Source organism: Carya illinoinensis, chromosome 12 (genome assembly GCF_018687715.1).
Source record: "Carya illinoinensis cultivar Pawnee chromosome 12, C.illinoinensisPawnee_v1, whole genome shotgun sequence".
Lineage (NCBI taxonomy): Eukaryota > Viridiplantae > Streptophyta > Magnoliopsida > Fagales > Juglandaceae > Carya > Carya illinoinensis.
The window spans coordinates 24,479,933-24,495,523 of NC_056763.1; the positions used below are offsets into that span (position 1 = coordinate 24,479,933).

General features: G+C 31.2%; 1 protein-coding gene across 1 annotated transcript; it reads right to left on the reverse strand.

The window, feature by feature from the left end:
* Positions 1-8,862: 8,862 nt before the first annotated feature.
* LOC122289658 lies at positions 8,863-12,553 on the reverse strand. The gene is made up of 4 exons (XM_043096846.1): positions 12,181-12,553; positions 11,675-11,778; positions 11,516-11,600; positions 8,863-9,195 (listed from the first exon to the last, which is right to left on the reverse strand). Exons 1-4 carry the CDS (start codon positions 12,412-12,414, stop codon positions 9,106-9,108), a joined length of 513 nt encoding a protein of 170 aa, XP_042952780.1. The 5' UTR covers positions 12,415-12,553; the 3' UTR covers positions 8,863-9,105.
* Between the last annotated feature and the right edge of the window lie 3,038 nt (positions 12,554-15,591).

The following is a 15,591-nucleotide window of genomic DNA, read 5'->3' on the forward strand; positions in this document are numbered from 1 at the left end:
TATTATATATAATATTATTTTATTTTATTTTTTAAAACTAATTAGATTCTTCTAATCATTATCTACATACTATATATTTGATAAGAAAAAAATAAATAAATTATATGTGATATATGGTACGAGGATGATGAGTATAATGTTTTTAAAAGAAAATAAGATCTATTTTAATATGAAAAAACATTTTATGTATTAATAAATTATATAAAGTTAATCTCACAAACTAATATAACATGACATGATTCATCAAATTATAAAATTATTTTTATTATAAAATAAATCAAACAAATTATATAAAATTATGTCAATTTATAAAATTATTTTTGTGTAATTAATCTCTTTATAACCCTACTAAGACTCTTCTAATATTCTTCATACGAACCACAAAAACATGAAAAATAGAAAAAAGAAAAAAAGGAGAGCATATATTACGTTTTTGGAGTAATGCTTGAAGTCTCGAATAGATAAATTTTCAACAGACTTTCTATAAAAATGCGCGTAAATATTTTTGTTTACATTTTTTTATAATAAGGTTCGGTTTGTGTTTCCTACTAAAAGCAATATATATTTTTTACTATGGAGTATACTTAAAATATAAAAAATAAAATAAACTGGAGGATGCTTCGTCAATTTAGAATCTATAGATGTACCGTCAATGTGGTAGCCAAGTTGATAAAAGATAATATTTCAAAGCTTTGAGGTTAAGAGTTTGAGTCAAGAAATAACTTGAAACTATTTATAATAGTAAAGCTTGACATTTGGACAATAAGATAAGTTTTAGACTGGTTAAATAATTTGGGGATACTGTAGTGACAGATGCATCCTCAAGACAATAGTTATAGCTCAAACTGAACATTCTGCACTAAGGAGAAACTTCTATAACAGAATTACTAAGTACAGTCGGCTATATGCAATTAGCATGTAAGCGGATGTACGAAATGAATAAAAAATAATAATAAAGGACAAATGGTAGCTCCATATCTTTTTCTCTTACTTCTTTTCTTCTTTCTCATATCTCTTTTATTTTTTTTCATAATCTCTTTTTTTCTCTTTCTCCTTTTTTGCCTTTTTTTTTTTTTTTTCTCTGAATCTCTTTTCTTGTCTTTGGATCACATTCTCATATCTGGGTCGCAAAATCTAGCTCTTTTCATTCTAAAATTATTTTTTTCCTTCTTCATATACTAATCCGTTTCCTTCCTTCTTTTTATTTTTTTTTTGTGTGTTTTTTTCCCTTCTTCTTAACTCCTCGCTCTCAATTTTTCTCTCTTAACCTAAGTCAACTATGGGAGCAAAAGAAGGACGCAGTATTCAAAATGCTTAAAAATGCACTAAAAAATAAAAAATGCAAGTTTGTTGTTAGATGGCCATAAAGGTTATAGTAGAATAAATACAAATGGTGGCATCGGTCTTTGAAGTGATGCACAGAAAAAAAGCGAACCGGATGATAGGAGAAGACCGACGCGAAGCACATCTATGAAAGAGTTTGTATAAATACTTATAATTGATTAGAAAAAAAGAAAGAGGAGAACTGTCAAATTGATACAAAGAGAATAAAAGAGAGAGGAAACAAATATTTATTAAATGATGCAGACTGTGCGCTGTTTGCATCAGGCGCTCGCAACAGGCATCTTCCCTTCTATAATCATGTATAGGGAGGATTGCTAGAAATTAGTTTTCTATTTTCTGTCTTATCAATTGATATAATTATACAGCAAAATTGATATCTAAGACAACCTATAACTTTTACCCAACTATCCGTTGAAATATTAATTTTATTAAATTTATTTGAAATTTATTTAATTTTGATGGATTTGAATTTATAATAATAATATTTTAATTGATATAGTTTTTATATAAGTTTATATAATATGGTGGATAGTACAAATCAAAATAATAATAATAATCTAGCTCAGGGATAGAAAATCATACACTATAATCTCTTGTGAAATAATCTTGAGAAAATTTATATACTATATATTCGGTTTACTCCTATAACTCATTAATTTTTTATTTTTTAAGAAAATGTTGAGAAAAATTTAATAGTGATAAATAAAAGTGCTACATTTGATATATATTAGATGAAAGTATGACATGACTGTGATTTGTAACATTAATAAATAATGTTAAATATAGTAATAAATTGTATAAACGTAGTGTGCTTATTTTAAAATGATTAAAGTTTATTATTAAAAAAATATTTTTTTTAATATAAATTTTATATTTATTTTTTTTTTAAAAAAAGAAGATGCGTACATTTAATAGGGCAAATATATATATCTAATAATTTATGACTTTTAGTGAAATAATGCTCCTGTATGATCGATCCATAATGGGAAAGTGACAGCCTGTCGCGTAAAGGTTACAACTTACACCAGGATTTATTTACATATTTTTGGAGCTGGGATCTTAGGATTTGTTTATTTTTTCAAATTATTTCATTTTATTTAATTATTATAAGATTTTTAAATTTGTATATAAAATATAATAAATTAATTAATTTTTTTAATTTTAAAATAAAAATTATATTATAATAATATTTTATTTAATTTTTATATCATATATATAATCAAATAGGGTCTAATACATCACACTAGACCCTTAAAAGCCTATTGATCTGGAGTTTGGACTGAAAGGAATATTTGGGCTCTCCCTAAAATTTCAACAATCAAGATTTTAGACTATACAAATATGCAAGCGAATGATAATATATCTGGAGAGAGTCATTTATATATGATAAATGATGTTTATAATTTTAAACCATATAGCACAATTTATTTACAACATATAAATAAAATATGAGATCCATGCATTTTTCACTTAATTTAAGTCATAAATTTAATATTATTACACACTCTATTAATGTGATTAATCAAAATAATTATTTTATATTAAAAAAATAACACAATTAATTACATATAGTTCTTATTTTTGAAATCTCTCTCCACCTTCATTCAGTCAAATCAGGAAAAGGAAATATATATACATATATATACATCCAAAAAGGAGTTCTATTCAAAATTTTGAATACTATATGGGAGGCGGTACCGGTCAAGATATTAGAAGGAAATATTTCGATATCGATACTATTTTATATATTGTTTCAGAATAATCGATATATGAATAAATTAAATATATATAAAAATTATATTCTAAAATAATAGTCTATATATAAATAAATTATATATAAATTATAAATAACTTAGTCTAATTTAAAGGTCAAAAAATGAGCTTGTATTTTAAAATATAAAAAAAGAAAAGAAAAAAAGTAAATGAGGAAATATCGGCCGGTACATCCTGAAATTTCGACTGGTATGGACAAAACGGCCAAAATCCTAACCAGTATAAAATAAGGGTTTTTTCTATACTGGCTTCCTAACCAATATGATATATTTTTACTATACAAACCGGTACGATATGAAATTCAAAAGACTAATTTTATTGGCTGCCAACCGTCATAAACAGTTGCTATTAGGAGGGAGGGTTGCCCAAGAAACTCGAGAATCAAAAGCCCAGTAACAGTAACTCACGCCAATTGGATTTCGAGTTAGAAAATGCTCTTCACCAAGAAAATCTATTTGCAAATCTAATTTCTAAGACACTTACGTGACATGGAAATCTTCTATGTATCAATTATCTTAAAAATGATTAATAACACACGACTCATATATAACCAAATTCACCGGAATAACATGTCTTTATAGATTTTTAAAATCTACTCCCGTTATTCTTAGGGCATCCACATTGGTTTGGTTAAATGAGATGTTTGGTCAAATTTTATACAATTTGATTCAAAAATTCTTCACATTAGATTAGGCAAATCTAAAATAATTTAGACTTTTGCTACAGTGGTTAGCTAAAGATGGAAGACCACTATTCATTCATCAAACATTAAAATATTAATTTCTCATTCCAAACAAATAAATTAAATTAATTAGAATATAATTAACATTTAACATTTAAAATATAATTATTATTAACATTTAATAATATTTTTTAATATTAATTGAATATAATATAATTATTATTAACATTTAACAATACTTTTTTTTAATATTAATTTAATTAGAATATAATTCCTATTAGCATTTAATAATACTTTTTTGTAATATTAATATAATATAATATAATAATAATTATTATTAACATTTAATAATAATTTTTTTAATATTAATTTAATTAGAATATAATTATTATTAACATTTAATAATACTTTTTTAATATTAATTTAATTAGAATATAATTACTATTAACATTTAATAATACTTTTTTGTAATATTAATTTAATATAATATAATTATTATTAACATTGAATAATACTTTTTCTAATATTAATTTAATTAGAATATAATTATTATTAACATTTAATAATACTTTTTTAATATTAATTTAATTATGATATAATAATATTAATGTAATATAATATAATTATTATTATTAACATTTAATAATACTTTTTTTAATATTAATCTAATTAGAATATAATTATTATTAACATTTAATTGGTAGAATTACAAAATGTGAGAAAATAAATTAGGTAAAAAATTTATTAATTTAATAATATTTTATTATTATATAGAGAATAAATGGCTAATCCAATGTGGAGATTGAATTTTGATGAAATAGACAAATGTAAAAAAGTATTGATATTGGTCAAATTTAAGGATGAATTTGGTCAAACTAATGATAATGCTCTTACGTATTTTTGAGGCATCTTGTGTTTTGACAGGTAGTGGATAGGCCCTTACCTGCAAAGAACTTTTTGGAAGGCCCAAAAATTCAAACAAATGCCGAATTACTCTTGTAATTTGTTCCAAGATAATTCTGTGTTCTTGGTGATTCGTAGTGGAAAAGAGACAGAAACCCCAGCCATTGAGATTCTTGGCCATACCGATAGGTGGTGTTGCTTTCGGAGTCAGAAAGCATATCTGTCAACATCAACCTTAGACAAGCATTTTGTATCCATTAAATCAAGAGGAATGCTAAAATCACATAGATTACACAAAAATCACAAATAACAGTAAAAATAACTTACAAATCACATCAAACCACATTAATCTGTAAAATTATTTTATATAATTACTGTAACAGCCCGCTAGAAATTCAATTGTGAAATTTCTATTAACTTTAAGAATCTCGTGAAAACCCCATAAGTTTTCACGAATCCATTAATCGTATAGGTTTTTGTCTAACTATATAGTTAGTGTTATTATTTACTATGGTATCAGAAGTGTATTTTTAATTATTAGAGATAGTTAGAAGTGTCAAAATGTATTATGGTTTGTGTCATTAGAGTCGGAGGGTTATTTAAAATCTTATGGCGCAATAACATTTTTTCATATTTTCGGACAAAACGTCTGTTCAAAACTGTAGATATTATTAGATAAAAAGAAATATTTTGAGGTAATTTTCATGAATATTATTGGGTAAAAATATTTTGAATTGATTTTTATAGATATTATTAGATAAAAATATCTTAAGTTGATTTTTTATAGATACTATTGGATAGAATATTATGAGATAATCTTTTATAGATATTTTGGGTAGGAGAAAACTACACTCAACTCTCAACTCTAGCCTCATCTCTTCCATATCTCATCCATAATTATCTCCAGCCACCTCTCCCCACGAAATTATCTTCATTTACACTTTCCATTGAAAGAATATCAAACACTCTCTCTCGGACAGCTTTTAGGAGATATTTTGCACGCCAATTTCGAAGCTGTTTTAAGTGTTTTATCATAAAGTCTCCTTCATATAACTTGTTCCTTTTTGAGTCTAGTTTACATGGATATCTTATTTGCCCCATTTGAAGATCATTTGGTCAGTAAAATATTGTATAAACTATAGAAAGGTCATTCTGGGAAGTAAACTGGAGAATATGTTATAGTTTGGAGTTTTTGACCAAGCTAATGGATAGATATTGGTCCGAAATTTTTATGGAGTATTGTTAACATGTATATATGACTATTGGTTGAGGATTTTTGCATGATTAAAGGTTTTGATGAAAGATGTTCTTAGATTTAGAAACTTAGAAACTGGAAGAGGAAAAACAGTTTCTGTTTTGAGAAAGTTTAACTCTTTGGTGGTCTAAACCTATTATAATGACTTTGATAATTTTATTGGAGGATCCTAAACATCTTATATACATGTTATATTATTATTTTGAAGATATTTGATGTTAGTTTCAAAGATATGAAATTTTATGCAAAGAGATATTCAGATAAGCCAAAGTGTGGATATTCTTGGCTAAATTTATGTTTTGGTTAATTTCTAACCATGTGATCTTGAATTAGAAGCTTGTATATGTTTTAGGACATCTTTTTAAACCATGTAATGGTTTGGTTTGAAGATCATATATTTATAAGTCATAGATCAAGAGATTTATCAAAACTAGTTGAGGAAAAAGTTTCTGTTTTTGGACTAAATGTAAAACCAAAAAACTCCAAATGTTATTTTGTGATTTTGGTGACTTTAGTTTGATGATTTAAAGCATGGTTGATGTTAGGATGATATTATGAATATGTTAGAAGTAAGATTTGATTTTTGAAATTCTTGGAGATGTTTTAATTTAAGGTCAAAACTTGTGATTCAAGTGTTTGGATCTTTTTACAAAAAAATTTGGTGTTGATTATTAGCTTTTTCTAAATGGATGTTTTAAGTATGGTTTTGAACTTAGGATTGAAAGATGTTTGTTGCAAAATTTTGGTTTAAGCATGAGTTTTGAAGTTGGAAGGAATTGCAACAAAAATAAAGGGAAATGGCCTATGGATGTTTCGACCATAGTGTGTTCTTCATAGTTGTGTTTTGTTTTAAATTTTTCTGAGTTGATATTTAAGTTTAGGACAAAATTTACATGAGGGATGTAAATTTTAGAAACTTTTGGAGTTAGTATGCAAAATCCTTAAGTTATGGGTAAAATGGTCATTTTTCCACATGTAGAGAGTAAAATGAAAATTTTACTCTTTAAGTTAGTATTTTCCATATTTCAAATATTTAGTGATTTAGTTCTAACTTTTAGAATCACTAATTACAGTTCCTCGTGGTCTCACTTGAAATTTTATAAGAAACGCGGAGATCGAGGTAAGTTAGCTTTTAACTTACTAGCAGTCTACTGTGTATGTGTGCTAAGTAAAGGAACTACAGTGTATGTATGTGTGTTATCATATATGTCATGCAATGCCAAGTTATCACCTAATTGTCTATTATACAGAATTTATTCTGTCATCAATTTTTATATGTTACATAATATATTCTGTCATGTATTACTGTACCTTACAAGTACGTCATGCTAAGTATGTCATCTATTACATGTATGTCAAGTTATGTAATATTCACTGTTGCAAGTATGTCATGTTAAATATGTTGTCTATTATATGTTATGTCATGTTACGAAATGTTTCTATCTCAAGTTGGTCATGTATTTCAAGTTATGTTCAAGTCACGTTATGTTACGTCAGGGCTCCAGTCCTTTCGTTTTCCAGTCACGTTTCATCTTGAATACATTCAGTTTGTGTAGAATACATGGGGCCACAACAACTGTGGAGTATGTATTTACACGTAGAATATATGGGGCCACAACAACTGTGGAGTATGTATTTTTCATGTTAAGTCAAGTTTGTGTAGAATACATGGGGCCACAACAACTGTGGAGTATGTATTTACACGTAGAATACATGGGGCCACAACAACTGTGGATTATGTATTTTTCATGTTAAGTCAAGTTTGTGTAGAATACATGGGGCCACAACAACTGTGGAGTATGTATTTACACGTAGAATACATGGGGCCACAACAATTGTGGAGTATGTATTTTTCATGTTAAGTCAAGTTTGTGTAGAATACATGGGGCCACAACAACTGTGGAGTATGTATTTACACGTAGAATACATGGGGCCACAACAACTGTGGAGTATGTATTTTTCATGTTAAGTCAAGTTTTAGATCAAGTTCATGTCAAGTCAAGTTCAGTTCATATTTCAATTTAAGTTATGTCAATTATGCTATGTTGTACGCCAAGTTATGCTTTAATTACTTATGAATTTGATTATGCATTTATGCTTTTACTGTCATGCATGCATCATTAGCTTGTGTGGAAGTTTTTTGTTAACTTACTGAGATTTGTAATCAAATCTCACTTTGGTAGTCCCAACTACCATTCCCCCCGAATGGTAGATCTTGTTACAGGACCTGAAGGAGAATCAGGAGCTGATCAACTAGACACAGTTGACTAAGCGATGGTGCGACGTCAATGTTAATATAGTAGTTAACGTAAATTACTACTTGTACAATGGAGTTGCATCTTTAGTACTTTTTGGATCATAACCATTTTGGACTAGTGTTGTGATCTATTCAATGGGTCTTTATGTATGAAGTATGTTTTAAGCATTTGGGATATTTTCAATTTGGTGCATAGTATTGCTAAAGAAAAAAATTATCCGCTGCGAATATTGCATAATGTTAGATGCATATTAGAAACATTGCATCTTATATGTCATGAACGGGGGCAGGTAACCTTGTGTTGCATGTCTCGACGCTTCAAATGTCCGTCCGATCCCAAACGGAATTTGGGGGCGTCACAATTACTTTGTAACTAAAGTATTTACCTTTCATTTTGGTGGATAAGTGAAGGCATTGGTGGAATATACATGATTATTGCTCATTGAACCTTTGCATACTCTCACTATTTCCTTGAGAAATATATATTTCCCACAACTTAGTCTGCTAATCATAGCAATTAGCATTATCCTCTCCAACACCTTTCTGATGTTGTATATCAGAGTTAAAATTAGTGGTGATGTTATTCCAGCCGTCAGATCTAGTTTGAACATTATTTTCATCCCCCCAAAATTTTCCCAACAAAGACAATTCTTCAAGATTACTAGTTTATCAAATAAGATACCGTTAATCATTTTGATCCATAGCCTCAAATTGAACATATCAATTGTAGCAATCAGCCAGCTACAGAAACTTGTTCCACAACCTGCGGGCTCTAGGGATTCTGAGATGCAAATATTAAAAAAGGGAGGAAAAAAAATGCAAAGACCATAGGTGAACTCATTCCTCTTTCATTCAAGGAGCTGGCAGAACCTATAGCCGACTCCAGATATGTTAACCACAAAAATTCAGCTTCTTCATCACTTTGGCATAAGCTACAGGGACGATGGCAGGTTGCCTGAGTCTGCGTTTTGACTTCTTTGACTGCATCATTAAACAACACCAGTTCATTAATTTCATCAACTGAATTCATTGCTCCAAACTCAAATAACTTCAAGTCATGATTTGCAGCTTTATATTTTGAATCGCCAGAATGATAGAAACACTGTCACATATTTTTTTTGATAAGAAAAATTTTTCCGTAAGTTTTAGAAACTGTCAAATATTAACAATAGGCAAAAAAATAAAAGTAAAATCACACATTAGTGAACTCTTAACAGTTCAATATCTCTATCTTAAGATCGTGTCAATGTTTTGAGTGCATTTTAGGGCATTCATGTGATTGTCCCTCCCAACATTGAGTAAGGAGCAGATGCTCCTATGCACATGCATCCCACACGTTCTTAATGATCCCCACATTTCACAATTCTTCCCCAAAACATCACACCTTCATTTGCAGCGTTCTATAAGCTTTTATTTGGAAGGGTTTCATGCATTGTTCTAATGTGCATAGCATCAAGTGGCCAAACCCCTTCTCACAGAACAAACTCCTAGTCTCGTACTGACCAATCAGATAGAATTAAGATTCATCTCCCTTCTTGAATTTTCTTTCAAAAGGTGAATATATAGAAAAAGAAGAACGAAAGAAAAAAAACTTAACAAGGAGCTCCTAATAAGAACATTCTTTCCAACTTTTGACTAGTAGCATGACTTCCACCGACACTGGACAAACTTCTAAATCTCTCCTGGTTTCCTCACCAGCTTGGATCTACTTCAGCACCAAATGCAAAGGTGAGATAACTGTAAGGCAACTCTCTCACTCTGTAGTTCAAAACTTTGCAACTGTTCAATGTTAAGATTCACTCCCATGCACATTACTACCAACAAATTTCAACTTGAATTACAGGTATTCCTTTGCTATCCTTCAAACTGCAAATCAATTCCCTTCTCTGCATAAATCCTGCTTAATGCCTTCCCATCTACACAGAAAATAAAAGCAAATAGGATCTCCAGCACCTCCTCTGGAGCAAGGGAAAACCCCAAGCTAGAAAACGCTGCAGTAAATAAAATAGCTTAATACTATATATACTACGGGACATTTGGACATGGAGACGACATAGGAAATTCTCGAAATTCTCAAAACTTCTCATAATCTCATTCCCAAACATCGCTCAAACACAAAATACCTTTCAATTTCAAATCTTAACTTTTTCATCTAATTATTACCTAATCATTATCCAAACACAAAAAAAACCAATACTTTTACAAACTCCAAAACAAAATACAAAAAACAATATATCTTTTTCAAACCTCAAAACAAAAATCATATTAAAAAGTATATTCAAACACTCTCTTTTAACTTTATAATATTTTTATCCAACTTGTTCTCTCTCATTTCCCAAAACTTAATAAAACATCTTAACTCAAACCATTTCATTACTATTCACAGAATTTAGAAATACTCTAACAAACATTCTAACAGCAACATCCTTGGATTAGGTAGCAAACACGGTATTCTTGGTCCAAAGGCAGAGAAAGGTTTTTTCCTTTTTTTTTTTAAAAAAAAAAAAAGAAGAGAAAGGGGTAGTATTAATAAGGATAGACAAAGCCCAAGTACACAAGATGGTATACAAGAGATAAAACCTATCTAGATCATAAGGCCGAGAAAGGTATGAGGCAAATTCAAGAACAAAAATCAGCTTTTGACGACACCAGCTCTAGCCTGAAGGATAAGACTTCTGAAGCAATCTAGTAAAGGCCACAAGGACACTGGGCACCGGAGTACTAGCTGGCTAGAAAGGTAAGGCAGCAAAATTGAGCAGTGCGTTTCTCATTTTCAATTTACATCATAAGCCCCAATCAGTCATCACATATACGTGATGATATAAGCTACAAAACAAGTATCTCCTTAATCACCTAGGCCCAAAGGAGATGGAGATCCAGCATCACTCCTTTGACTTTCATAATTGATTTAAAAAGGCACAAGTGACATTAGCAGGTTATAAATCTAAAGGTGATTTTACAATCTGCTTTCCTTGTATGGTTTGTATGGGTAAACACAGAGACTTTAACACACTTCCAACTCATATCAATTGCTTTGACGAGACTCATACTGTGGGGTCAATAAAACCAAGGGAGAAACCATAATGACACGAAATAAAAATTTAACACGGTGATACTACAGCCCTGAAGAAGACTGCTGGAGTCGATATACAGTTCCGAACGAAGTGGAGCTTAACATTATATGTAAATTCATTTTCACATGTGCTAATTATTTTGATGGGATTTATATGGCGTTCAATTCCATAACAGATAGAGTTGATAGTTACATTCCAAATGGCAAATGGTATTAATGCGGTCAAACCTTCAAATGTGCATTGTGCCGCTTTCCCTCCTTCCAGCGCCTGATATTGCCATCACTCATTGTCCTGAACCTGGACTTGTAAGACCTGATAAAGAGATACCAAAACCATTAAAGAATGACATTCATTTCATTACAAGGGCTATGAGTGAGTGAACCTACGAATAGAACTTCATTTTAGTTTTCTTTATCTTAGACGTGACCGGTGTCATTGGCTTTCTCCTCTTCTTCCGCTCTCGGGAAGAGACATGCCGAACTTGAATTACCTACACACATATCAACAACTACAGATAAGAATTCTCCATTCCATTTTTCTCAAAAAAAAAAAAAAAAATTCTCCATTCCAAGCACAAGAATACTCAAACTTCAAATTTCACACACATATCAACAACTACAGATAAGAATTCTCCATTCCATTTTTCTCAAAAAAAAAAAAAAAAAAATTCTCCATTCCAAGCACAAGAATACTCAAACTTCAAATTTCAATAGTGAAAATGAATCAGCCAGTTCAACCAAGGCAATTTTTTTATTAATATTTCTGTCACAAACGATGGCATTCAAAATTCAGAATCTTCCTATCAGGGGCATTTTCTCAGTAACCAAACAGACAATAAGGGAAGTGGCTAAAAATTAAACTGAAAACAAAAATAAACACAAACCCAACTTACAGATAGAGAAACTGGGGGAGACACAAAGTGGGGCTGCAAAACTATCGAATAATGGATCGTAGAAGATGCATTGGGGTGCCTGAAGCGGCATCTACTGGCAGCAAAATGGAAGGGTTGATGGAGCTGTGTGGAAGAGTGAATAAGGCGACGTGAAGTAGAAGTAGAGAGAGACGAAAGAGTGTGGGACGACTGAGGGGCCAGAGTCCGAAGCTTCGCACACCATCTCTGCATCATTTTCGTCGGGAATTGCCTTTACAGGAATGGTTTTACCGAGGTTCGGTTTTTTGCATCGCCCTCTGGGAGAAGACCCAGAATTGATTTGAGGGCTGTAACGAGAGTTGTTTGGGGATCTGGTTAGTGTGCTAAAGTCTCCGGGTTAAGAGTATTTTTGCCTTGGTTTTATGTTGTCCGCAGTCGGTATAAGTCGTCGAGCCTGCATTATTATTTGTTTGGGTGGGGCTCCTCTGCCGCCCCACTTTATCTTCTAGTGTTATTTATTTATTATTTTTAATTATTTTTCTTAATTTTTTAATTATTAAATAAAAAAACATATCAATACATTTAAAATTATTTCCTCAATCACTAAATAAAAAAAAATATTTTTTTCCAAGTACATTTAAGAGGTATTGTCTGGACGATACAACAACATTTTCCTTATTTGTTTAGCTATCCAAATTTACACCATTTTTTAATTTTTATTTTTTGTTTGGGTGGGACTACTCTGCCGCCCCACCTTTATCACTGGGCATATCGTTTAGTGTTATTTATTTATTATTTTTAATTATTTTTCATAAATTTTTAATCACTTTCTTAATTATTAAATAATAAAAAATATCAATACATTTAAAATAATTTTTTTAATTATTAAATAATTTTTTTTTTCCAAAAAGTACATTTGAGAGGTACCGTCCGGACGGCACAGCAACATTTTCCTTATTTGTTTAGCTATCCTAATTTACACCCTTTTTTTAATTTTAATTTTTATAATTTCATTATCTTATTACCAAAATGATGATATAAATTTAAAGAATTCTACTTCAATATTATTTCTATATTTTTTTTTACAAAATCCTAATTAATCGATTATCATTTTTTATCAGTCGCCTCTCATTATTTATAATTAATAAATCAGACTATACATTATTACAAAAATTCTATATACAGTTAATTTTATATATTTTTTACAACTCCATTAATATAATTAACTGCATTATTTTTTTTATAAATAATTTTACAATCTGATATATTATGTTAATAAATATTAGTTTGTAAATTTATTTTTGTGACTGAAATATTTATGTTTTAAATTAGATACATTAATCACAAAATACAAAATGATAATTACAATTTACAACGAGAAACACAAGAAATTTAATCCAATAATGGACTTTAGCACTTCCACTAAAACATCACCAACACAACCATTACAATCACGTTGGCATGAATTATTAATTAGCAAAGAATTGATGTCACACAAAAGACATAATTACTTAAAAACATATTTTTGTGATATCTCTTTGTTGATCACAATGTTGAAGAAAATACTGATGGAGTTCAGTTCCCTATGGTGTTAATTCTCCATGCTCAAGTTCCTTAACTTGCATCCCTCCATGATCCATGCTGTGCTTCGGGGATCCCTTCTCGCTATCATCATCTGATGATCTCACATGTCCGGCGGCCACGGCTCCTCCAAAATCACTGAGATTCCCGAAAATCAGCATAACAATTCCGAGCAGGGCAGTGAAGAATGCTGTACCGAAAGAAGTGCCAATGTTTCCGGGGACTACAGATGCAACTGTAAAGCCAGCAAACGCGCCAAGAACTTTCATCCACGAGAACCAGAGAGAGAAAGCACCTTCTTTTCCCGGCGGCGAACAATCCAGCAACAAAACCCGTCCGAAAGCATGCAAAAGCCCGGTGGAAGTGCCCTGAGCAGCGGCGAAAAACAACACGGAGTGTCTTTTCCAGTTTGATCCCTTGTAATAGAATCCCACCCCTGTCGTGGCCGCCGATATAAAGAAGCCAAGTAGCTGCATTTTCACCGCGTCTGCCTTGATAAGATGCTGCAGTGGTTGTAATAGTGGCAGAGAAAACAAAGGAAAGATGAAATAAATAAACCAGAAATAAAGCAGAAATGTCGGCTTCAGACACAATTGACCCACGAGAAACAGCACCCCTCCAGTGAAGATGCACATTGTGGTAAATGAAGAAAGGAAAACTCCGGCAAGGCTTTCGATTGCATGAGGATACTTAAATATGGAAAGAGCATGGGATCTTGACTGCGAAGGAGTATCGTCTTTGAAGATTCTGGCAGCACTGGTGACGACATGAAATATTCCGACGAGCCACATGAGGCCGCTGAAGATGGAGACGACCCAAAGGCTTAAAAGCTCCTCATCCGGCGACTCTCGAAGCATATGGTATGTGAATGCCGCAATGATTGCAGAACCTGCGCAACCGGCGACAGTGCCATAAAGGGAGAACCAACCGGAGATAGCTCTTCTTGTGGGAAATTGGCGTTCGGGAATGTTTGGCCCAGTAAAGCCGCGAACCATTAGGCCAAGGTGGCGGGTGTGGCAGGATCTGGCAATAGTATGAGCGGCAACAATGGCGACAATGTATGGCAGGAAGATCCACACGGTTTTGAAGAATCCAGCGGGAAGGCAGAAAACAACTCCGACGGCAATGGAGGATGCAGCGATGAATAGTTGTTGCCGGCCACGGTCAAGGCGGAAGGAAACGAAGCCCAGCACCGGAGCAGCAACGATTAAGCCGATAGCCCAGGAAAGCGATGTCCATTCTAAAGGAGACAAACGTGTCGAATTGCTAATCTTGATGGAACGGAGTGTCAAGCTTTGGTACCTATATTCCACCCCAATGGTATATATTACTCATAGTATTTGAAAAAGAGAAATGATATTTGCAGTCGTGGTTCTATAAGCGGCATACAGTCATTTTAAAAAAAATGAATTAATATGAGACTCACATGAAAAAAAAACTAACTTTTTAATCGTGGACTCCACTTTTTTTCAAAGCGATTGCGCGGCATTTCTAATTCCACGAATGTATGTAGCATTGCTCTTTGAAAAATTGTAATTAACAGCGTTCCACTGTATACTTATTTTTAAGATGAGAAATGATATTTATATAAATTGTGAATGTGTAAGTATTGTGCAATCAATTTAAAAAAATAAATAAATATGATATCTATATAAAAAGAAATTAATTTTTTAACAGTAGATCTACTCTTTTTTAAAATAGATTGTATGACACTTGTGCACTTTACAACTGTATGTATTACATTATTAATCTTTTAAGATAGAGTTATATCTTTGCCATTACAAATTAGGTATTAGCTTAGAGACACTTATGTATGTAAAATATTTGTTTCTTTTTTAATCTTATGTTTTC